At 46.9% G+C, this 26,310-nt stretch overlaps 1 protein-coding gene across 1 annotated transcript in view; it reads right to left on the bottom strand.

Moving 5' to 3' along the window:
- Positions 1 to 1,718: 1,718 nt before the first annotated feature.
- Positions 1,719 to 26,310, bottom strand: part of DCTD (dCMP deaminase) — a 57,678-nt gene continuing 33,086 nt past the window's right edge. The window contains exon 6 of the mRNA XM_063920686.1: positions 1,719 to 4,278. Coding sequence (XP_063776756.1) covers positions 4,197 to 4,278 — 82 coding nt within the window. The 3' untranslated portion in view covers positions 1,719 to 4,196. The remainder of the gene's footprint in view (positions 4,279 to 26,310) is intronic.

Consider the following 26,310-nt stretch of genomic DNA (forward strand, 5'->3'; position numbering starts at 1 on the left):
GAGCTGCAGCAGTGAATGTCACAAGACATTTACCACCGCTGCTGCCCTTGAATTCTTCACTTTTTACCTCATAAAAAGCTTTTCTTAGGGCTGCCTGGAGCAGCCCCTCTGTTCAGCAGTGCCTGCTTACTGCAGCACCAACTTACAAAACTGAGCTCCTGTGCAGGGAGGCGGGGTTATAGAGGAGGCAGCGCTGTGCATTCTGGGAACAGTCAAAGCTTTGAGCCTGTTGGTGCCTCGGATCAAGATCCTACTCTACACCCCATTGTCCAATCCTTGTGGAGCCCAGTGTACCCCGCAGCAGAAATTAACAATTCTAACTAACAAGTAGAGAGAATTTTTAGTACTGTATAACCCATTTCTCCATAGAGTGGGATACAGGGAGACTCACCACACTTCCATATCCATCAAATACGCTCGCAAGACGCTGAGTGGATTCAGACGCTACTGGTGTATACTACCGTTCTGATAACGGATGAGAGACACGGACGCTCACTGTATGCAGACGCTATAGCCTGCGACTCGGTCTAGGCGGCAACTTTAGTGTACACAACAGCAGCGTCTAAGCTGCGACCGAGTACCCTCGTGGTAGCGTCTGAGACGGAAGTGAGGTAATTTAGTTCATGGACGGGAGACGCGTGGAAACTGGTCATGAACTTGGGGGAGGGGCAGCCAGGAGCATTTAATTCCCCCTGTTGACTTAAACTCTAAGTATCACGGCCTCAACCTAGTCTTGGCGCCTATGATCCTTAAAGCATAGCGCTGTCGCACCTAAGAGTGGATGGCGCATCAACACACTGTTTGTGGTCTCCTCCAATACAGTGTAGCTGTGTCCGGAACCCCTAGTAAGAGGAAATCCATTGTCTTACCTTCTCCCCATGCTCCAGCCACAGCTTGGTTACGTCTGCTGGACCTGCTAGAATCATCAGACACAGACGCCCATCAAGACAGCACTATACCGCAAAGGTCAGCATTGTTGCGACCCGGTGGAGAGTTGTTGGAGCAACTCTTTCTAATATGCGTTTAAGACGCTGTTAAGAAAAAAGTCACTCAAAAAAACATAGTAAGACTATAAAAATAAAATAATAAAAGCTTCAGGCTGCTATTAACAGCAGCCCAGTGACCATAGTTCGGCTCCTGCCGCACCAAACAACAAACTGATTCGACTGAGTCAGTGGGCTGGATTATAGGGTGAAGCCCCGATGCATCCTGGGAGGCCAGAAAGCTCGTAACCGTTTGGTGCCATTTCCGCTGTCGCTCAGCTAGAGAAATAAGTGTATTGTGAGGAGGAAACGGTCCACTTAGATGACCCCTTGACCCCAGAAGGACGTGGGGTAGACTTTTGTCTCACCAAAGATTGATTTAATTGTTGTATCTGGGTAGACAAAGTATCCGCCCAGAGTGGAATTACAGGGAAAAATATGTGGCAGAAATGGCACAGGAGGTCCCACAGGGGGCGTAAGACGTGTCACAAGCGTATTCAGCATACTTGAGAAAGCTGCCCAAGGTGGCTCCTGATTGGCAACAGGAGCTGCAGGCTGACTGGGAGATGTATGGCACCCAATACACAAACCATCAAGTACAACTTCCCCCTCAGGTAAATCCTTGGTGCAAGCACTGCATGATGCAGAAGCGTCCGCGGATTTCCCGCCCTGTGTGGCAGACATTATAGTGAATGTAGCCGTAGAGCATAATGGTACAATAAAGCCTAGACAAATACAATACATGCAAATAACCCCCTGATTTATGTGACAGTAAATACAAGACATATTGAATTAAAGCGGTATGAGGCAACTGCAATACACCGTAAAACACACTAAACAGTACATACTGTCCACGTTCTCCCCCCTTCTTCTATTCCTACTATATTTTTAATTTGTTCTAATTTTTTAATGAGTCATTCTGTGTCAGGATCTTATGTGTCAACGACCTCTGTTCTGAAGTAGTACAGGTTGAGTATCCCTTATCCAAAGTGCTTGGGACCAGAGGTATTTTGGATATCGGATTTTTCCGTATTTTGGAATAATTGCATACCATAATGAGATATCACTGTGATGGGACCTAAATCTAAGCACAGAATGCATTTATGTTACATATACACCTTATACACACAGCCTGAAGGTCATTTTAGCCAATATTTTTAATAACTTTGTGCATTAAACAAAGTGTGTGTACATACACACAATTAATTTATGTTTCATATACACACAGCCTAAAGGTCATTTAATACAATATTTTTTATTACTTTGTGTATTAAACAAACTTTGTGTACACTGAGCCATCAGAAAACAAAGGTTTCACTATCTCTGTTCTACTCCAAACATTCCGTATTTCGGAATATTCCGTATTTCGGAATATTTGGATATGGGATACTCAACCTGTATATATATTTGACATTGATTTTATAATTGCTGCACCTAACAGATTGTAGTAGAAGGATCAGGAGCAGATCTAGACAAAGACGCAGATATACCAAATGTCTCTTTAGATAATCCTTTGATATATTACTGTATTCTTTACTAGATTCAATACAGTTACAGATGAGTTTTCGACACTGATCATTCCTTACCACTCTTATACTCACAAGATGTGTCTAACCATTCTGAATGCTTCTTACAAATGAAATAAAAAAAAGAAACTGCCATGGTATGTCTCCAAACTTTATTGAATAAAATCAGACCGCTATATCTGCCAAATCATTCAGCAGATACGCTGAATCTGTGCGCTCCAGCGGTCACATGCAATATCATCCAATCAGCCATGCTGCAAAGCCAACAGTACGATATCGCATGCAGTGCCATATCGTCCGGATACACATCGTTCTAGAGTGTACCCGGCCTAAGAGCACTAGCTAAGAGGAAAAAGATTAGCAGCAGAATAGGGAAGAAAATACGAAGATACATAAAAAGGGGACAAATGAGGAATATGGATGCCATCTTGGGCATCTCACTATAAGGACATAGAAAAGTGTGAGGTTGCAAACGTCTTCTAGAACAGAATGGAAGGGTTAAAGTATTAAGGGGTTAGAAAAACTAGGATGTTAAATTTAGGAGGCAAATTAATGTACAGTACAGCTATAAAAGGATTGGTCTAAAGAACATACAGAGCATCATATGGAAAACAAGCATCAACACATTTTTTATGCATTTTACACCATCCCCATAGTAATGGTTTAGTTGCTGTAACAGTGGTTAAAGCTGCAGAATCGTAACTGGTAGGTTAGAAAGTTTACCAACAATCTTCAAATGGACTGGATGCCTTTCTTACAAGAAATGGTATCTGTACAGTAGGTATAATTACTACAGGACATTACTACAGTAGGTGATAGTTAACCAGAAAGGTTTCATTTTTGGTGGACAGAGGGAAGGGCATCGCCTCAGCATTATGCAATAATGACACCTGTTGCGATAAAAGTATCATTTCTCCCTGTTCTGGATCAATTGTACGGAAGGAACAAGTGACTTTTTTCAACTTTACTAGCTGTGTGACCTTTACCAAGTATTACAAAGGTGAGGGGAAAAATCCAGGCATGACAGTTTTTAATCCAATGTTTAATAAAAACATAATAGGAATATATATATATATATATATATATATATATATATATATATATATATATATATATATATATTTTTTTTTTTTTTTTAGAAAAGCTAGGATGTTAAAGTTAGGAGGCAATTTAATGTACAGTAAAGCTATAAAAGGATTGGTCTAATGAACATACAGAGTATCATTTGGAAAACGAGCATCGACAATTCTTTTAAAATATTATATATATTAAAAAAAAAAAAAAACAATAGTAAAATCTAGTAGCACAAACATTTAACAGATATTTATCATGAGATTGCTATACGGAACAAGACTTGAATATGAAAAAAAGAACAAGAAAAGAAAAAAAGTTAAAAATACATAATACAGCAAAATCTAAAGAAACTTTTAGATACAACACAGGACCTAATAAAAAACAACCACTCCGTAACAGTTTGTGCATACTTGTTATCCATCATCACATTTAAACAAAAACAACAGTGCAGCATTTGGTGTATCTAGGCTTGCATTTACAGTAACAGACCCAAAAAGCAGCAGGGACAATTTATGTAGGTACAGAGAACATCTAACTTTACATCCTTATACCAGCGAGAATCTGCAAAGCCAGGATGGATCATACAACAGTAACTAGAAATACTTCCAAGTCTTCACAAAGGTGCTGGACTCTGTCTGCTGTTATTGATCGAATCAAAGTCAATGACTATATTTTTCCGCTTGGGAACAAATTTCCTGAAAATATAAAAATATATATAGGTTAGTTATGTGCCCAGACTAGTTTGCTTCTGCAAGAATGATACGAGAAGGGAGGAGGGGATTGAGGGGGGGGGATACATTGCCTAGGCTTCACGCTCCCTCTAGAGTAGCCAATTATAGTGCCCCATGCAGAGAGAATCCTTAGAAAGGGATAGACTGAAACAAAAAGACACATGGGGTTGCTGAGAATGTGTGTGTTTTTTTTCCAGCTAACTGAGATCATAAATTATAAAGGAAAAGAAAACGTTTCTAACAACTGAGCTCCAGGAGTTGGTTTCATTGCCGAAGTTTTTTTCCTTTGTGCAAAATGTCTCTATTTCTCTGCCGAAGTTAGATTAAAAAACTTTAACTAGTATGCTTACGTTTTTATAACCTCAGAACATCTGAAATTTATCTACATTTTTTTTGCGCAGTCAAAATTGACCTAAAAAAGGTAAATGTGACCCGCTTGTATTAGAGACAAAGTGTCCACAGAGAATACATTGGTTTGAATCCTACAAAGCATCTGGAAGGGTCACACAAAGGAACTTCATGACTAATATTTTTGCTAATTTTCCCTGGCACCCCACAGAGAAGTAAGGAGAACCTGGCAAACATTTAGATGGCAATATGCACAGCTGGACGTTGCGGTGATGTCAAGAGGCACATTGCAATGAACTGAATCCCTCCCAAAGACTTCTCCTGATTACTTGCGATGCACTTATATTCCATAGTGCCCAACTTCAGCCAAACAGGCGAACACACATCTTCAAAGTTTTAGATATTCTCTCAAAGAAACAAAGAATTTGATGGCAGATAAGAACCACTTGGCCCATCTCATCTGGGATGTTTTATACTACACAAGTACTAGTTCAGAGGGGAGCATAATCACAAATGCACATGAGTAATAATGGATGGGTCAGTGGTAGCCAGACTGGGGCACTACAGCGAACTCACAGGAGTGTAGCATGGGGAACAGTCCCAAATCAAATTTGGATGGGCATCCATTGACAGCTCTGCTGTGTCAGGTGAATCCACTTAGTGCAGTGACAGTGATCATAAACACAGATGGTGGGGGACTTTAAAAAAAACACAACACAACAGATCACAAGGTCCTACAGGCAGGCAGCTCTCAGAACAGCAGAGATGTCCTTATCAGCCAATCAAATTTGGGTAGAGACGAGACTCAGGGGAGTGTGCTCTCTCCCGCCCTTCCCCCTACACCACAGAATCAAAAGCAGACTGCTACTGGAATCCTAACACTTAAAACTTTAGCTGAAGTTAAAAATTACACAATGATAATTCACATTTATATATTTATTTTTAATCACTTAACTGGCATAAACATATGGGGAACGACCTCAGCCAGGAGTGCATTGCCTGATCAGGTTGTATCCCATATGTCCGTGATGCCACGCTGCTTTCCCCTTCTGGATGGGGGAAATTTATTTCCATCCTCCTGCTGCTAGAGCCCCCTGGGAGTGATGTTGTGGTCTGTGACACAGACATTATTCCGAAAATCCGCGCCCCAGAATGCCGTGTGAGCAGCACTCTGGGGTGCATGCGCCAATACTAAAAGAGCTAGGTGGGGGACAGTTTCCCTCCCCAGCACAACTATGCTGATCTCTGCAGTGTGCAGATATCACCTTCACACTGATAATCAGTCTCTACTGGCCCACGCTAAGCAGCGCTCAGCAATAAGATGGAGTGTATATGATGTCCAACAAAAAACATTTTATATGGCTGGAGGGGCAGAATGCGAGAGGGGAGCAATAAACAGTGGAGGGTGAGTGAGGACTATTACCACTGGAGGAGTGGGGGTTGAGATCAATGGAATTTTTGCCACTGGGGGGACCTATGGACACGAGGGTATGCAAAATACACCTGGGGGTGTGTGTGGGGGTGCAATAAAAAAAAAAAAATTATACATATATATATATATATATATATTTATTTATTTATTTTTAAACAAAAATCTAACAAATACAATTTTGAAAAAGTCACTTAAGTGGTTAAGCAAAAACAAAAAATAAATAAATAAAAAACAATAAGGACATTTATGGTAGAATTACCATTGTTAAATCTTTCTGCGAGGTACACTGGATTCCACAGGTAATATCGGGGTGAAGAGTTGGATCTTGAGTCACCAACAGGCTAAAGCTTTGACTATTCCCAGGATGCACTGCACCGCCTCCAGGCACTGGAACTCAGTTTTGTTAACCAGTCCAATGCAGTAGCAGGTAAAAGACGGTAGATGTTAGTCACATAGAACCACATTCTCGCGACAGGAGAAGAGACTAGCGGCTAATGACATACAAACCCAAAGAAGCGTAGTGCGACAGGGTGGGCGCCCTGTGGAATCCAGTGTACCTCACAGAAAGAGATTTAACAATGGTAAGTCTACCGTAAATCTCCTTTTCTGCAGTGGGGTAAACCGGTATTCCACAGGGAATAACATCAGGGATGTCCTAAAGCAGTTCCTCATGGGAGGGGACGCACTGTAGCGGGCACAAGAACCCGGCATCCAAAGGAAGCATCCTGGGAGGCGGAAGTATCAAAGGCACAGAACCTGATGAACGTGTTCACAGAAGACCATGTAGATGCCTTGCACAATTGTTCTGAGGACACGCCAAGGCGGGCCACCCAAGGAAGTCCAACCGGCCGAGTAGAATGGGCCTTGATAGCATCAGGAGCTGGGAGCCCAGCCTGCGCATAAGCTTGTGCAATCACCATTCTAATCCATCTGGTCAAGATTTGCTTATTCGCAGGACAGTCACGTTTGTGAAAACCAAAAAGTACAGAAAGGGAATCCAACCTCCTGATTGATGGAGGACGTCCCTTCCGCATAAACAGAGAGCCCGTACCACATCCAAAGATCGTTGTCTGGAGGATAGATCAGTATAGGTGAAGGCCGGAACCACAATATCCTGGGTAAGATGAAATGATGATACCACCTTAGGCAAATAACCAGGCGAGTTCGAAGAACAGCCCGGTCACGGTGAAAAATCAGAAAGGGTAGACGACAACAAAGTGCCTAAGTCAGACACCCTCCTTGCAGAGGCAACAGCCAACAGAAATACAACCTTAAGCATAAGACATTTAAGGTCCACAGACTCAAGAGGTTCAAATGGAGACTCTCGCAGGGCATTCAAGATGACAGACAGATCCCATGGAGCCACAGGAGGGACATAGGGAGGCTGAATCTGTAGAACACCCTGAGTGAAAGTGTGAACGTCAGGAAGAGATGCAATTTTTCTCTGAAACCACACCGACAAGACAGATATATGAACCTTGAGGGAGGCCAGATGAAGGCCTACGTCTAAACCTTGCTGTAGGAAAAGCCAACAGTCTGGAAGTTTTGAAATTATATGCATCATAAATCTTAGCAGCACACCAGGTGAAGCAAGAATTCCAGACCCTATAATAAATCCGAGCCAAAGCTGGTTTACGGTCTTTCAACATAGAAACTCGGAGAATCCTTTTGCTCTCAGGAGTGATGCTTCAGGAGCAACGCCGTCAAAGCCAATCTGGCCAGGTCCGGGTAGACACAAGGCCCTGAACGAGGAGGTCTGGGCGTTGAGGAAGTAGAGGAGGACGCTCTATCGAGAGACCCTGAAAGTTTGGGAACCAATGCAGTCTGGGCCACGCTGGAGCAACTAGAAGTAGTATTCCTCCTTCTTGCTTGAACTTCTGTATTACCCTGGGCAGGAGTGACACTGGAGGGAACACGTATGGCAGCTGAGAGTTCCATGGAATTGCCAGTGCGTCCACGAACACTGATTGAGGATCCCTTGTCCTTGCTCCGTAAACCAGAACCTTGTGATTATGCCATCAGGTCTACATCTGGTAGGCCCCACTTGTACACTAGGAGTTGTAAAGACTTCGGGATGAAGACTGCACTGTCTGGCATGCACTTCCTTACTACTGAGGAAGTCCGCTTCCCAGTTGAGGACCCCCGGAATGAACACTGCCGATATGGCTGGCAGATGGCGTTCCGCCCATTGGAGGATTTTTGACACTTCCATCATTGCCATGCGGCTTCGAATGCCACCTTGATTTATGTACGCCACCATGGTGGCGTTATCTGACTGTACTTGAACAGATACAAGTAAAGAATAGGATGCTCCCTGCGCACTAACTTATAGGAAAAAAATACAATTGTAATCCGTATTATAAATACATTTATTGGGTGTAGTATTTTAAGATTACTTCAAACAACTACTTCCCAGTTCGGGAATATTCATTTACCATATAGTATTTTTTAGTTTTATAATTTTATGAACTTTGGCCATTTTTGTGGAATATTCATATAGATCACAGTAGTTTGAAGTAATCTTAAAATACTACACCCAATAAATTTGTTTATATTTATAATACAGATTACAATTGTATTTTTTCCCATAAGGTAGTGCGCAGGGAGCAACCTATTCTTTCCTTGTATTTATTTTAGTGGTCTGACGTAGTAAAGCCACACCCCCAGCAGCACAGTCCTTCAGGGATACCCACTGACAGAGAGCGCAGTCTCATACCTTTAAATCCAATGAACTTGAACAGGCCTGTTCTGTACCATAGGCAAGGCCAGTGTCAACGCATTGAACACTGCCCGCAATTCCAGAATGTTTATCGGGAAGAGAGAATCCTCCCTGGTCCACCTACCCTGGAGAGAGAGTGTTGCTCCAACACCGCGACCCGACCTCGCAGACTGGCGTCCGCTGTCAGGAGTACCTAGTTGGAGATCCAGAAGGGACGGCCCCTTCTCAACTGGTGGTCTTGTAGCCACCAGCTCAGTGACAGACGAACCTCCGAAGCCAAGCCAAGGATATCATTTGAGACCTGATCCGATGAGGCAGGCCGTCCCATTTGGAAAGTTTTAACCTCTGCAGAGGACAGGAATGAAATTGAGAGTACTCCATAATGTCGAAGGCCGACACCATGAGGCCCTGTACTTGCACTGCAGAGTGTATTGACGCTCTCTGGCGAAAGAGGAAGCATCTGATCTTTTCCAGAACCTTCTCCGGAGACAGAAACAGTCTTCGGCTGTGTGTCCCCAGCAGCGCCCCCAGGTGCACCATGCTCCGAGCAGGGACCAGCAAGGACTTCTTCCAATTGATAAGCCACTCGTGGGCTTGTAGGAATTGGACCGAAATCTCCAGTTGACTGGGGAGGACATCTTGGGAGTTCGCCAGAATCAGCAAGTCGTCCAGATACAGCAAGATCCTTATACCCTGACTAAGGAAGATAGCAGTCATCACGGCCATTACCTTGGTGAAAATCCGAGGTACTGTGGCCAGTCCAAATGGCACAGCCTGGAACTGTAACTGAAGGTTGCCAACAGCAAACCGCAGATATTGCTGATGCGACATGGCAATAGGTATGTGCAGGTAAGCATCCTGTAAGTCCAGGGATACCATATAGTCCTCGGGTTCCATGGCCAGCACAATAGAGCGCAGAGTTTCCATATGGAATTTGGACACTCTTACAAACTTGTTCAATGATTTGAGGTTAGGCTGGAAAGACCCATTCAGTTTCTGAACTAGAAACAGGGTCGAATAGTAACCCCTGCCTCTCTGGGAGAGATGTACCAGGACTACCACTCCTGTTTCCTAGAGAGATTGTACAACCAGGTGTAGATCTTGCAGATCCGAAGGAATAACCGTTGAACAGAACTGGCGAGGGACACGTCTCTTGAAAGAGACTGTGTACCCATGACAGACAACTTCCCGCACCCAGGCGTCTGAAGTGGTCTTTAACGAGGCCTGGGTGAACTGCAGAAGTCTGCCTCCCAACCTGGGGTCCCCCAGGGGGATGCCCGCCCCATCATGCAGCAGGCTTGTCTTGTTTGGAAGAAGCTGACGGGTGGCCCAGGATTGTTTAGATTTGGGCTTAGTGGTTTTGGAAGTACGAGCCTGTCTCGGGTAAGCCTGACCTTTTGCTTACCTTGGAGGTTTAAAGGAACGAAAAGTGGTACTCTTAGCCTTCTGAGAAGGATTAGTACTTGGGAGAAACACAGTCTTGGCCGTCGCCAAGTTAGTCACAATCTTGTTCAGACCCTCCCCAAAAAGTAGGTCTCCCTTGAAATCGACTACCTTCAAGGTCTTTTTAGAGTCCAGGTCCACTTTCCAGGACCTCAACCACAGAATCCGGCGAGCCAGGATAGATGTAGTAGATGCCTTGGCCGCCATGACCCCTGCATCAGAGGCCGCCTCCTGAATATAGCGAGAGGCTGTGGTAATATACGACAGATATTGTCTGGCAATGTCAGAAAAATCCTGAGGTAACTCATCCTCAATTGCCTGAACCCATGCTTCAATTCCTTTTGCCGCCCAAGAGGCAGCCATAGTGGGTCTATGTACAGCACCAGTAAGAGTGTAAATAGACTTCAGGCATCCCCTCCACACGCTTATCTGTCGGTTCCTTCAGTGAGGTGACAGTGGTGACAGGCAGACTAGATGACACCAAGAGACGGGAGGCATGAGAATACACCGGCGGTGGAGTTTCCCACTTGTTACTCAACTCTGCAGGGACAGGATAACAAGCTAGCATCTTTTTAAATGGGGAAAACCTCTTTCCTGGAGATGACCAGGATTCCTGCCGTATGTCAATTAAAAGGTCAGAATGTGGAAAACTACTTTAGCAACCTTCTGACGTTTAAACTTATCAAGTTTCTTACATGTAACAGGAGGATCAATATCATCAATTTGGAGAATCAGCTTGATAGCCTCCACAAGGTCAGGATCAACAACCTGGGTTGTAGATTCCTCGTCAGAAGCAACTATCAGTGTCTGACGGATCAGTATAGTCCCCATCTTCATCGGAAGAATTATCCGAAAAATTTGTGGATTGAGAGGAAGACATTACCCACTTAGATGACCCCTTAGGATGTGGGGTGGGCTTTTGTCTAATCAAAGTCTGATTTAATTGCTGTAACTGGGAAGACAAAGTATCCGCCCATGGCGGATTAACTACAGGGCAATATATGGCTGTAATGGAACAGGAGGTCCACAGGGGGCGTGAGACAATACCAGCGTAGTCCGCATATTTGAAAAAGCAGCCCAAGGTGGGTCTTGATTGACCACAGGTGCCACAGACAGACTGGGAGATGTATGACCCCCAGTGCCTGAACTAGCAGCAAACACTTCCCCCACTGGAGAATCAGTAACGACAGCACTGCATGATGCAAGAGCGTCAGCGGATGTCCCACCCTGTGTAGCATACATTGTATGGGATGTTGCTTTAGGACGTAACAGTACAATATAGCCAGACAAACACAAAAACCAGAAAATAATCCCCTGCGATTTGTGACAGTAAATACAGAGCACAAACAGAGGATTTAAGTGGTGTGGGGTGACTGAAAAACACAGTGAGAAATACAGACAGTATACCCTGTGTAGCACTATATATTATATGAGACCCCGACGCACCTAGTTCCCCAGGGTACAGAATACAGTGATAGCAAACGTGTGATACACAAGAATGAAATCCACACAGCAGCTACAGGCACTCAGTCACAATGCAGGAATTACATATAAACAATAAAACTGCACTGGACTAGTAATTACATATAGGTATGTATGCATAAAGATATAACAATGCACAGTAAACACTGGATATATATCACAGAATACTTGTACTAAATGTAAATGCACAGCGCTGATGATACAGGCGGATTTACAGAGGAGACAGTGTTCAGCAGTCGCGGAGATCAGCCCAGCTATGTAATGGCGCCAAAATCTCTTCAGGGAGTGAGGGAGAGAGCGATGCAGCTCCAGGGCAGGAACACCAGCAGTAGATGGTGCCCGGTGTTGGGGGAGGGGCTACAGGTCAGCACCTTATCCCCTCTGCTGGACTTCACCACCAGGTACTGTGGAGCCTTTTACAAACGGATTTTAATAAATCCGACCCGTGCTCTTTGCCCTGGTGGATATAGTGGGGTCCCTGTGCGACACAGTGTCCAAGGCAGCGGCGCGGTCCATCTCCTTGGACCGCGACCGGATCACGATTTATCTTACCTCCTTCCCTTAGTGCAGTCACGCAATCCTGGAGAATGACAGCAGTGGTGTGCCTGAAAAACCGATGCGTCTCCGCTACAAGTACCCGGGAACCAGGCCGCGGGAGTATGCAGAGCCACTGAGGGAGGTGATGAAGCACAGCATTTCATAAAGACAAAGTGCTGCGGCCCTTGAAGTCTTCTAAAAAGCTCTTTTCAGGGCTGCCTAGCGCAGCTACCCCTGTTAGTGACCTGCACGGCAGGCACCAACTTACAAACTGAGCTCCTGTATATATAGGAGACTATAGAGGAGGCAGTGCAGTGCATCCTGGGAACAGTCAAAGCTTTAGACTGTTGGTGCCTTGGATCAAGATCCAACTCTACACCGCGATGTTATTCCCTGTGGAATACCAGTGTACCAGCAGCAGAAATAGGATTTTAATTACCTACCGGTAAATCCTTTTCTCGTAGTGCATAAGGGATATTGGGGAGACTTAGTTCGATGGGGTATAGACTGGGTCCAATGGGTGTGCTGGCTTCTCCCCTCTATGCCCCCTCCCACAGGCAGCTACAGGTAAAACAGTGCCCTAAGGAGAAAGGACATATATGAGAGAAGGAACAAACACGAGTGGTGAGATTTACATACCAGCATACCACTTACATACTACAACCACCAGCAACGGCTGGTAACAACAGCAGCTGAACAGGTAACCACATAAAAGAGAACCTGCAGAAAAGTCAACGCACTGAAACGGGCACCCAATATCTCTTATGGACTACGAGAAAAGGATTTACCGTTAAGTAATTAAAATCCTATTTTCTCTAGAATCCATATGGGATATTGGGGAGACTTAGTACGATGGGGACGTCCCAATGCTTTCAGAACGGGTGGGAATGTGCAGAGACTTCTGCAGCACCGCCTGCCCAAACTGGGTATCCTCTTTGGCCAGGGTATCAAACTTGTAGAACAGAGGTTCTCAAACTCGGTCCTCGGGGGCCCACACAGTGCATGTTTTGCAGGTCTCTCAGAATCGCAAGTGAAATAATTACCTCCACCTGTGGACTTTAAAATGTGTCAGTGAGTAATTAATACACTTGTGCACCTGCTGGGTTACCTGCAAAACATGCACTGTGTGGGCTCCCGAGGACAGAGTTTGAGAACCTCTGTTGTAGAACCTTACAAAAGTGTTCTTCCCCGACCAGGTAGCAGCTTAGCATAGTTGCAAGGCCGAAAATCCACGTGCAGCTGCCCAGGAAGAGCCCCCTGATCTTTTAGAGTTGGCCTTCAGAGACTTAGGAACAGGTAAGGCTGCCGACACATAGGCCTGTTTGAGAGTAAGCCTAAGTCAACGAGCAATGGACTGCTTCGAAGCAGGACAACCCTTTTTCGGTGCATCATAGAGCACGAACAAGGAATCAGTCTTCCTGATCCGAGCCGTTCTATTGACAGATCTTCAAGGCTCGCACAGCATCCAATGCCTCCAGAGGAACAGAAGAACCAGAACCGGATGGAACCACAATAGGTTGATTCAGGTGAATCGCCGACACAACCTTCGGCAGGAACTGCTGCCTAGTCCTGAGCTCCACTCTGTCCTCGTAAAATATCAAGTATGGACTTTTATACAATAAGGCTCCCCAAGCCTGATACACGCCTAGCAGAAGCCATGGCCAGTAACATCACCATCTTCCACGTGAGGTACTTATCTTCTACAGTCAGAGGTTCAAACCAGAACTGTAGAAATTCCAACACCACATTCAAACCCAGGGCGCACAAAAGGAGGTTGCATGTGGAGTACCCCTTGCAAGAAGGTCTGAACTTCTGCCAATAGTGCAAATTTCTTCTAGAAGAAAATGGAGAGCTGAAATCTGGACCTTAATGACCAGACGTAAGCCCTTATCCACACCAGCCTGCAGGAAACGCAAGCAACGTCCCAAGTGGAACTCTGCAGGTGAATACGGGTTTCTCGCACCAAGAGACATATCTTCTCCAGATATGATGATAGTGTTTTGAAGTCACAAGTTTCCTGGCATGAACCATGGTAGCAATAACTTTTTTGGAAAGGCCTTTGTGAGCTAGGATGTTCCGCTCAACCTCCATGCCGTCAAACGAAGTCGCCGTAAGTCCGGGTAGACTAATGGTCCTTGTTGAAGATCTCTTCTTAGTGGTAGAGGCCAAGGGTCTTCGATGGACATGGCCAGAAGATCCGCGTACCACGCCCTCAGAGGCCAATCCGAGGCAATCAGAATTGCCTGGACTCCTTGATTTCGGATTTGCTTGAGCACCCTTGGGAGCAACGGAATCCGAGGAAACAGGTAGACCAGCCGGTAAGACCAAGGTGACAGTGCATCCACTGGCCTCGCCTGAGGGTCCCTGGTTTGTGAGCAATACCAGTGAAGCTTATTTTCGAGTCGAGAAGCTATCATGCCTATTTGTGGGCAACCCCACCGGTCGATCTGCTGAAACACCTGATGGTGAAGCCCCCACTTCCCCGGGTGGAGATAGTGACGACTCAGGAAGTCCACTTCCCAGTTGTCCACACATGGAATGAAGATTGCAGACATTGCTCTTCCATTCCTTTCTGTCCAGAGGAGTATCCTTGACACCTCTCGCATGCAGGCTCTGCTTTTAGTCCCTCCTTGCCGATTGATGTACGCCGACACTGCCATGGCAGAAGTCCTAGCATTAATATTGCCCATCTCCTTGAGCGAGTCACACAGGACGCGTGCAGTGTCCTGAATGTGCGCTTCAGGAGAGTCACCGTAGTGACCAGAGGCATATCCCAAGAGAGGCCCTCCTGAATATGAGTAGCCCAGTATGAATGGCATGGGTCATCCAGCAACCTGCTATGACCGGCCTTTGCGATACACCTGCTGCCATGTAAATAGATTTGAGTGTAGTCTATCTTTCTGTCCCCACGATCTTTCATGGTAAAGGAGCCTGCAGGAGGCAGCACCGCCTTTTTGGACAGTCGAGAGACTGCAAGATCAACCCCCGGGGGTTCTTCCCAGAATTTCTTACCTTCAGGAGCAAATGGGAAAGTGCGCAAAAACTTTTTTGACACTTAGAATTTTTTGTCTGAATTTTTCCAGGCCAACTTGAATAGGTCATCTAACTCTGCAGAATCAGGGAAAGTGACATTAGGCTTGTTTTGGGTCAAGAAAAACTACTGCTGTGACGCAGAGTCCTCTAGAGGGAGCTTTAACACGTCCCATATAGCCAGGATTAGGGGTTCAATACCCTGAGCAGAATCTGAATCCCCACTAATGGGATCCAAGTCCTCCCCATCCTCCTGTATATCCTCATCTGAATCAGAGTAGGACAGGTAAACCACGCTTCTGTGGACCTGCATGAGAGATAGGGGGCTGTGTTACATCTGTCCTAGCGCTTAGTCTGCAACAGCCTGTTGTAGTAGCGGAGTTTTCTGACCATTAGGAGTGAGTTGTGATGACAGACAGTTTCAAAAGCCCCTAGCCAGGAGGGCTCTGGACCCTCTCCCCCATCCTCTTCACTGATTTGTTAAGATTGGCTGCATTGTTCACATGAAACAGTATCAGTAGATAAGGTAGAGAATCTGGTGTGGCATACACTACAAAGTTTGTGTTTACCCATGTTTACAGTAATCACAATGACATACACATACATACAGACAGTAATGCTTAGCAAGCCTACCCTTGCTGTATGTGAGAGGAGACGCAGAGAAAAAAAGACACCAGCACACCCCTAGCTTTACAGCCCCAGTTATGCCATCAGCTAACTATATCACAGTGAAACACTGGTAATTTCTGTCCTGTAGAGGACACAGATTGTGTACAAAAGCGGCTCTACCCCTTTGCTACACCCTGTACCAGTTTTCCAGCATGTCCTGGGAGTCAGGTTGCTGCTGCATTAAGCAGAGGAAGGCGCCAAAATGCCTCTGGTCCCACTCTGAGGTAGCTCCGCCCCCCCAATGGCACTGGAGCTACAGTGATTTTTATACTGGCAATGTCTACTATCATGCTTAAAAATAAGATTTTAAAACTACCGGTAAATCTTTTTCTCGTAGTCCGTAGAGGATGCTGGGACTCCGTAAGGACCATGGGGATAGACTGGCTTCGCAGGAGACGTGGGCTCTTTAAGAAAGACTTTGGATCTGGGTGTGCACTGGCTTCTCCCTCTATGCCCCTCCTCCAGACCTCAGTTAGAGAAACTGAGCCCAGAGGATACGGACAGTACGAGGAAAGGATTTTTGTTAATCTAAGGGCAAGATTCATACCAGCCACACCAATCACACCGTATAACCTGTGATATACTATCTAGTTAACAGTATGAAACAACAACATCTCATCGGTCCAAAACCGACAAAACTATAACATAACCCTTATGAAAGCAATAACTATATACAAGTCTTGCAGAAGTAGTCCGCACTTGGGACGGGCGCCCAGCATCCTCTACGGACTACGAGAAAAAGATTTACCGGTAGGTTTAAAATCTTATTTTTTCTAACGTCCTAGAGGATGCTGGGACTCCGTAAGGACCATGGGGATTATACCAAAGCTCCCAAACGGGCGGGAGAGTGCGGATGACTCTGCAGCACCGATTGAGCAAACAGGAGGTCCTCCTCAGCCAGGGTATCAAACTTATAGAACTTTGCAATGGTGTTTGACCCTCGAACAAGTAGCAGCTCGGCACAGCTGTAGTGCCGAGACCCCTCGGGCAGCCGCCCAAGACGAGCCCACCTTCCTAGTGGAATGGGCCTTAACCGATTTTGGTAACGGCAATCCTGCCGTAGAATGCGCCTGCTGAATCGTATTACAGATCCAGCGAGCAATAGTATGCTTTGAAGCAGGGCCGCCAACCTTGTTGGCTGCATACAGGACAAACCGTGCTTCTGTTTTTCTGATCCTAGCAGTTCTGGCCACGTAAATCTTCAAAGCCCTGACCACATCAAGGGACTCAGAATCCTCCAAGTCACGTGTAGCCACAGGCACGACAATAGGTTGGTTCATATGAAAGGATGAGACCACCTTAGGTAAGAATTGAGGACGGGTCCGCAATTCCGCTCTATCCATATGGAAAACCAGATAGGGGCTTTTATGTGATAAAGCCGCTAATTCCGAAACTCGCCTAGCTGAAACCAAGGCTAACAACATGACCACCTTCCAAGTGAGATATTTCAACTCCACTGTTTTAAGTGGTTCAAACCAATGTGACTTAAGAAAACTTACCACGTTAAGGTCCCAAGGCGCCACCGGAGGTACAAAAGGAGGCTGAATATGCAGTACTCCCTTCACAAAAGTCTGTACTTCAGGTAGAGATGTCAATTCCTTTTGAAAGAAAATGGATAATGCCGAAATCTGAACTTTAATGGAGCCTAATTTTAGGCCCAAATTCACTCCAGTTTGTAGGAAGTGAAGTAACCGGCCTAGATGGAATTCTTCCGTAGGAGCATTCCTGGCCTCACACCAAGAAACATATTTTCTCCATATTCGGTGATAATGTTATTAGCGTAGGAATGACCTCATCCGGAATACCTTTTTCCGCTAGGATCCGGCGTTCAACTGCCATGCCGTCAAACGCAGCAGCGGTAAGTCTTGGAACAGACAGGGACCCTGTTGCAACAGGTCCTGTCTTAGAGGAAGAGGCCACGGATCTTCTGTGAGCATGTCCTGCAGATCCGGATACCAGGTCCTTCGCGGCCAATCTGGAACAATGAGTATTGTTCTCACTCCTCTTTCTTATTATTCTCAACACCTTGGGTATGAGAGGAAGAGGAGGAAATACATAGACCGACTGGAACACCCACGGTGTCACTAGGGCGTCCACAGCTACCCGCTGAGGGTCTCTTGACCTGGCGCAATACCATTGTAGCTTTTTGTTGAGACGGGGGCCATCATGTCTATTTGGGGTAGTCCCCACCGACTTGCAATCTGTGCGAAGACTTCCTGATGAAGTCCCCACTCTCCCGGATGCAGGTCGTGTCTGCTGAGGAAGTCTGCTTCCCAGTTGTCCACTCCCGGAATGAACACTGCTGACAGTGCGCTTACATGATTCTCCGCCCAGTGAAGAATTCTGGTGGCTTCCGCCAACGCCACTCTGCTCCTTGTGCCGCCTTGGCGGTTTACATGAGCTACTGCGGTGACGTTGTCTGACTGGATCAGAACTGGCCGGTCGCGAAGCAAGGTCTCCGCTTGACGCAGGGCATTGTATATGGCCCTTAGTTCCAGGATGTTGATGTGAAGACAAGTCTCTTGACTTGACCAAAGGCCTTAGAAATTTCTTCCCTGTGTGACTGCTCCCCAACCTCGGAGGCTCGCGTCCGTGGTCACCAGGATCCAATCCTGAATGCCGAACCTGCGGCCCTCTAGAAGGTGAGCACTCTGCAGCCACCACAGGAGAAATACCCTGGCCCTGGGGGACAGGGTGATCCGCTGATGCATGTGCAGATGTGACCCGGACCATTTGTCCAATAGGTCCCATTGGAGAGTCCTTGCATGGAACCTGCCGAAGGGAATGGCTTCGTATGTCGCCACCATTTTTCCCAGGACTTGAGTGCAATGATGTACTGACACTTGTTTCGGCTTCAACAGGTTCTTGACTAGAGTCATGAGTTCCTGCGCGTTTTCTATCGGAAGAAAAACCCTTTTCTGGTCTGTGTCTAGAATCATGCCCAAGAAGGGCAGGCGAGTCATAGTATTCAGCTGCGACTTTGGAGTATTGAGAATCCAGCCGTATCGCTGTAACACCTTCAGTGAAAGGGATACGCTGTTCTGCAACTTCTCCCGTGATCTCGCTTTTATGAGGAGATAGTTTAAGTACGGGATAATTGTGACACCCTGCTTGCACAGGAGCACCATCATTTCCGCCATTACCTTGGTGAAAATTCTCGGGGCCGTGGAAAGCCCAAACGGCAACGTCTGAAATTGGTAATGACAATCCTGTACTGCAAATCTCAGGTACACCTGATGAGGATATATGGGAACATGCAGGTATGCATCCTTTATGTCCAGAGATACCATAAAATCCCCCCCTTCCAGGCTGGCGATGACCGCTCTGAGTGATTCCATCTTGAACTTGAACCGTTTTAAGTAAAAGTTCAGGGATTTTAAATTCAAAATGGGTCTGACCGAACCGTCCGGTTTCGGGACCACAAACAGAGTTGAGTAGTACCCCTTCCCTCTCTGAAGCAGGGGAACCTCTGCCACCACTTGTTGAAGACACAATTTGTGAATCGCATGTAACACTATCCCCCTTTCCAGGGGAGAAGTTGGTAGCGCCGATTTGAAAAACCGGCGAGGAGGCACCTCTTCGAATTCCAGCTTGTATCCCTGGGAAACAATTTCTATTGCCCAGGGATCCACCTGTGAGTGAACCCAGATGTGGCTGAAAAGTCGAAGACGGGCCCCCACTGGAGCGGACTCCCTCAGGGGAGCCCCAGCATCATGCGGTGGATTTTGCAGAGGCCGGGGAGGACTTCTGTTCCTGGGAACTAGCTGTGTTGTGCAGCTTTTTTCCTCTGCCCTTACCCCTGGCAAGAAAGGACGATCCACGTACTCTTTTGCTTTTATTTGAACGAAAGGACTGCATTTGATAATGAGGCGCTCTCTTAGATTGTGAGGGAATATAAGGCAAAAAATTCGATTTACCTGCCGTATCTGTGGAGACAAGGTCCGAGAGGCCTTCTCCAAACAATTACTCACCCTTGTAAGGCAAAAACTCCATATACCTCTTTGAGTCGGCATCACCCGTCCACTGTCGGGTCCATAAGACTCGCCTAGCAGAAATAGACATAGCGTTTATTCTGGAACCCAGTAAACTAATGTCTCTTTGAGCATCCCTCATATATAAGACAGCATCTTTTATATGCCCTAGGGTCATTAAAATGGTATCCTTATCAAGGGTCTCAATATCCGCTGATAAGAAATCTGTTCATGCTGCTACAGCACTACAAACCCAGGCCGACGTAATTGCCGGTCTGAGTAACGTACCAGAATGTGTGTAAATGGACTTCAAGGTAACCTCCTGCTTGCGGTCAGCAGGATCCTTGAGGGTAGCCGTATCTTGGGATGGGAGCGCTATCTTTTTTGATAAGCGTGTCAAAGCTTTGTCTACCCTAGGGGAGGATTCCCACCGTATTCTGTCCTGTGACGGGAAAGGATACGCTATTAGAATCCTTTTGGGAATCTGCAGTTTTTTGTCTGGAGTTTCCCACGCTTTTTCGCATAATTCGTTCAGTCCATGCGAAGAGGGAAAGGTGACCTCAGGTTTCTTTCCCTTATACATGTGTACCCTCGTGTCAGGGACAGGGGGTTCCTCAGTGATATGCAAAACATCTTTAATTGCGATAAACATATATCGAATACATTTAGCCACCCTTGGCTGCAATTTTGCATCATCGTAGTCGACACTGGAGTCTGAATCAGTGTCGGTATCTGTGTCAACTATTTAGGATAGTGGGTGATTCTAAGACCCCGAAGGTCCCGGCGACATTGGGACAGACATGGGTTGACTCCCTAACTGTACCCTAGCTTCAGCTTTGTCTAATCTTGTGCAATAAATTAACATTAGCACCTAAAACATTCCACATATCCATCCAGTCAGGTGTCGGCGCTGCCGACGGAGACCTAACATTCATACACTCCCCCTCCTCCTTAGGTGAGCCTTCAACCTCAGACATGTCGACACACGCGTACAGACACACTACACACACACACACACACACACAGGGAAGCTCTTTTCTGAAGACAGGTTCCCCACCAGGCCCTTTGGAGAGACAGAGGGGCAGATGTATTAACCTGGGGAAGGCATAAGGAAGTGATAAACCAGTGATATGTGCAAGGTGATAAAGGCAGCAGCCAATCAGCTCCTAACTGTTAATTTACATATTGGATCTGATTGGCTGGTGCCTTTATCACCTTGCACATATCACTGGTTTATCACTTCCTTATGCCTTCTACAGGTTAATACATCTGCTCCAGAGAGAGAGAGGGGATGCCAGCACACACCCCAGCGCTATATGACCCAGGAAAAAAACACAGAATGTTTACCCAGTAGCGCTTTTGTAGCATGTATATGCGCCAATTATGTGCCCCCCCCCCCCCTCTACTTTAAAACCCTCTTTCACCGTGTGCCAAGCAGGGGAGAGTCCGGGGAGCTTCCTCTCAGCGGTGCTGTGGAGAAAAATGGCGCTGGTGAGTGCCGAGGGAGAAGCCCCGCCCCCTCAGCGGCGGGCTTCTGTCCCGCTCAAATTTCTTAATAACATGGCGGGGGCTCTTTTTATACATGTACAGTGCCCAGCTGTACATGTATATATGTGTATTTGCCACAGGAGGTTTTTATTGCTGCCCAGGGCGCACCCCTGCACCCTTACAGTGACCGATGTGTGTGAGGTGAATGGGAGCAATGGCGCACAGCTTCACTGCTGTGCATTACCTCTATGAAGATCAAGGTGTCTTCTGCCTCCTCTGAAGTCTTTTCCTCACATACTCACCAGGCTTCTATCTTCCGGCTCCTCGAGGACGACGGCGGCGCAGCTCTGGGACGGACGGCGAGGGTGAGACCAGCGTTCAGATCCCTCTGGAGCTAATGGTGTCCAGTAGCCTAAGAAACAGAGCCCTGAAACTCAGAGAAGTGGGTCTGTTTCGCTCTCCTCAGTCCCTCGATGCAGGGAGCCTGTTGCCAGCAGGCTCCCTGAAAATAAAAAAACTAACTAAAATACTTTCTTTTACAGGAAACTCAGGAGAGCTCCCTGAAAGCACCCAGTCTCCACTGGGCACAGTATCAAACTGAGGTCTGGAGGAGGGGCATAGAGGGAGGAGCCAGTGCACACCCAGATCCAAAGTATTTCTTAAAGTGCCCATGTCTCCTGCGGAGCCAGTCTATCCCCATGGTCCTTACGGAGTGCCAGCATCCTCTAGGACGTTAGAGAAAACATCATACAAGTGCTAGTTTAAGCCATCGTGAGCCAGTTTACACAGGTGGCTCTAGCAGGTCCCCCCCTAGGAGGGTCCCATATGCCGCACTCGCGTTCAGCCGTACTTTGAACCGGGGGTCCCCCTAGTGTGGCCCCCGGTTTGTACTCCCCACAGACATCACCTTCAGGCATATTTTAAGGGTGTGCGGCGTGCTGCAATTGCGACAGATAAGGCGCAGTTCCCTGCTGAACAAACAACCTCTCAGGACAGTGATCCTGCAGCGGGGAAGCAGCTCTGACACCTCGCAAGAACGGTGACCCCCCTCCATCCCTAATTCCCATGGTGCAGGTGTGCGGTTGCCCAACCAGCATACCGAAAATAATAAAAGTTTAAAAGAAATTGAAGAAAACTCTTTGGAGCTGCAGAGATGTGTATCCTCTCCTGAGGGCACTTTTTTCTAAACTGTCTGTGGGAAGGGGCATAGAGGGGAGGAGACAGCACACCCAGTGAAGAAATTTAAAGTGCACCGGCTCCATTGGACAGTCTATACCCCATCATACTAAGTCTCCCCAATATCCCTTATGGATGCTAGAGAAAAAATAAGATTTTAAACCTACCGGTAAATCTTTTTCTCCTAGTCCGTAGAGGATGCTGGGGACTCCGTAAGGACCATGGGGTATAGACTGGCTCCGCAGGAGACATGTGCACCTAAAAGAACTTTCTAGTATGGTGTGCACTGGCTCCTCCCTCTATGCCCCTCCTCCAGACCTCAGTTAGAGAACTGTGCCCAGAGGAGATGGACAATACGAGGAAAGGATTTTCTTAATCTAAGGGCAAGATTCATACCTGCCCACACCAATCATACCATATAACCTGGAATACACATAACCAGTTAACAGTATGAACAAACAGCATCGGTCCAAGACCAATTCTAACTGTAACATAACCCTTATGTAAGCAATAACTATATACAAGTCTTGCAGATTTTCCGCACTGGGACGGGCGCCCAGCATCCTCTACGGACTAGGAGAAAAAGATTTACAGGTAGGTTTAAAATCTTATTTTCTCTTACGTCCTAGAGAATGCTGGGGACTCCGTAAGGACCATGGGGTTTATACCAAAGCTCCCAATCGGGCGGGAGAGTGCGGATGACTCAGCAGTACCGACTGAGCAAATGCTAGGTCCTCATCAGCCAGGGTATCAAACTTGTAGAATTTAGCAAAAGGTGTTTGACCCCCACCAAGTTGCTGCTCGGCAAAGCTGTAATGCCGAGACGCCCCGGGCAGCCGCCCAAGAAGAGCCCACCTTCCTAGTGGAATGGGCCTTTACTGAATGCGGTAACGGCAATCCAGCCGTAACATAAGCCTGCTGAATCGGGTTACAGATCCAGCGAGCAATAGTCTGCTTCAAAGCAGGCGCGCCAATCTTGTTGGCAGAATACAGGACAAACAATGCATCTGTTTTCCTAATTCTAGCCGTCCTGGCTACATACATTTTTAAGGCCCTGACTACATCCAGGGACATAAAATCCTCCAAGTCACTCGTAGCCACAGGCACCACTATAGGTTGGTTCATATGAAATGAAGACACCACCTTGGGTAAAAATTGAGGACGAGTCCTCAATTCCGCTCTATCCACATGAAAAATCAAGTAAGGGCTCTTGTAAGACAAGGCCACCAATTCTGACACACGCCTCGCAGATGCCAAGGCTAACAACATGACCACCTTCCAGGTGAGAAATTTTAACTCCACCGTTTTAAGGGGTTCAAACCAGTGTGATTTAAGGAACTGCAACACCACGTTCAGGTCCCATGGTGCCACTGGGGGCACAAAAGGAGGCTGGATGTGCAGTACTCCTTTTACAAAAGTCTGGACTTCTGGAAGAAAAGCCAATTCCTTCTGAAAGAATATTGACAAAGCCGAAATCTGTACTTTAACAGAGCCTAACTTTAGGCCCATATCCACTCCTGTCTGTGACCCAGATGGAAATTGTCCGTAGGAGCAGTCTTGGTTTCACACCAAGAGACATATTTCCGCCAGATACGGTGATAATGTTTTGACGTCACCTCCTTCCTAGCCTTTATTAGAGTAGGTATGACCTCCTCCAGAATACCCTTCTCCGCTAGGATCCGGCGTTCAACCGCCATGCCGTCAAACGTAACCACGGTAAGTCTTGGAACAGACAGGGCCCCTGCTGTAACAGGTCCTCTCTTAGAGGAAGAGGCCAAGGATCTTCTGTGAGCATCTCCTGAAGATCTGAGTACCAGGCCCTTCGAGGCCAGTCTGGAACAATGAGTATTGTCTGTACTCTTTTTCGTTTTATGATCCTCAACACTTTTGTGATGAGAGGAAGCGGAGGAAACACAGACCGACTGGAACACCCATGGCGTTACCAGAGCGTCTACTGCTATTGCCTGAGGGTCCCGGGACCTGGCACAATACCTCCAAAGCTTATTGCTGAGGCGTGACGCCATCATGTCTATTTGAGGAACTCCCCAGAGACCAGTCATCTCTGCAAAGACTTCTTGATGAAGTCCCCACTCTCCTGGATGGAGATCGTGTCTGCTGAGGAAGTCTGCTTCCCAGTTGTCCACTCCCAGAATGAAGACAGCTGACAGAGCGCTTACGTGATTTTCCGCCCAGCGAAGAATCCTGGTGGCTTCCGCCATCGCGACTCTGCTTCTTGTCCCGCCTTGGCGGTTCACATGAGCTACTGCTGTGACATTGTCTGATTGAATCAGAACTGGTAGGTTGCGAAGAAGATTCTCCGCTTGTCGAAGGCCGTTGTATATGGCCCTTAGCTCCAACACGTTGAAGTGTAGACAGGACTCCTGGTCTGACCATAGTCCCTGAAAATTTCTTCCTTGGGTGATTGCTCCCCATCCTCGGAGGCTCGCATCCGTGGTTACCAGGATCCAGTCCTGAATGCCGAACCTGCGACCCTCTAGAAGGTGACCACTTTGTAGCCACCATAGAAGAGACCCCCTGGCCCTGGGGGACAGTGTTATTTTTTGATGTAATTGTAGATGGGACCCGGACCATTTGTCCAGAAGATCCCATTGAAACGTCCTTGCATGGAACCTGCCGAAGGGAATGGCCTCGTAAGTTGCCACCATTTTCCCCAGAACCAGAGTTCATTGATGAGCTGACACTCTTTTAGGCTTTAGTAGTTCTCAGACCATGTTCTGGAGGTCCTGGACTTTTTCCAACGGGAGGAAAACTTTCCTTTGTTCCGTGTCCAGTATCATGCCTAGGAACGGTAATAGAGTTGTCGGAACCAACTGTGACTTTGGTAGATTGAGAATCCTCCCATGTTGTTGAAGCACTCTCTGAGAGAGTGACACGTTCTCCAGTAATTGCTCTCTTGATCTCGCTTTTATCAGGAGATCGACCAAGTATGGGATAATTGTGACTCCTCGCCTGCGCAGGATCACCATCATTTCCGCCATTGCCTTGGTGAAAATCCTCGGGGCCGTGGACAGGCCAAACGGCAACGTCTGAAACTGATGACAATCCTGTACCGCGAATCTCAGGTACTCCTGATGAGAGGGATATATGGGGACATGAAGGTAAGCATCCTTTATGTCCAGTGACACCATAAAATCCCCCCCTTCCAGGCAGGCTATCACCGCTCGGAGCGATTACATCTTGAATTTGAATCTTTTCAGGTACAGGTTCAGGGATTTTAGGTTTAAAATGTGCCGTACCGAACCATCCGGCTTCAGAACCACAAATAGGGTTGAATAACCACCTTTTCCCTGTTGGCTCCGGGGAACCCTGATAATCACTCACTGTTGACACCGCATTTAAATTGCAGCTAGCACTACTTCCCGCTCTGGGGTAGAAGCTGGTAAGGCCGACTTGAAAAATCGTCGTGGGGGCACCTCTTCGAATTCCAGCTTGTAGCCCTGGGAGACTATTTCTATCACCCAAGGGTCCACATCTGACTGATCCCAGACTTGGCTGAATAGTCGAAGGCGTGCCCCCACCTGTGCAGACTCCCGCAGGGGAGCCCCAGCGTCATGCGGTAGACTTAGCGGAAGCCGGGGAGGACTTCTGCTCTTGGGAACCAGCCGCAGCAGGTGTCCTCTTTCCTCTACCCTAACCACTGGCGAGGAGAGAGGAGCCCCGACCTCTTCTGGATCTATGCG

Source organism: Pseudophryne corroboree, chromosome 1 (genome assembly GCF_028390025.1).
Source record: "Pseudophryne corroboree isolate aPseCor3 chromosome 1, aPseCor3.hap2, whole genome shotgun sequence".
Lineage (NCBI taxonomy): Eukaryota > Metazoa > Chordata > Amphibia > Anura > Myobatrachidae > Pseudophryne > Pseudophryne corroboree.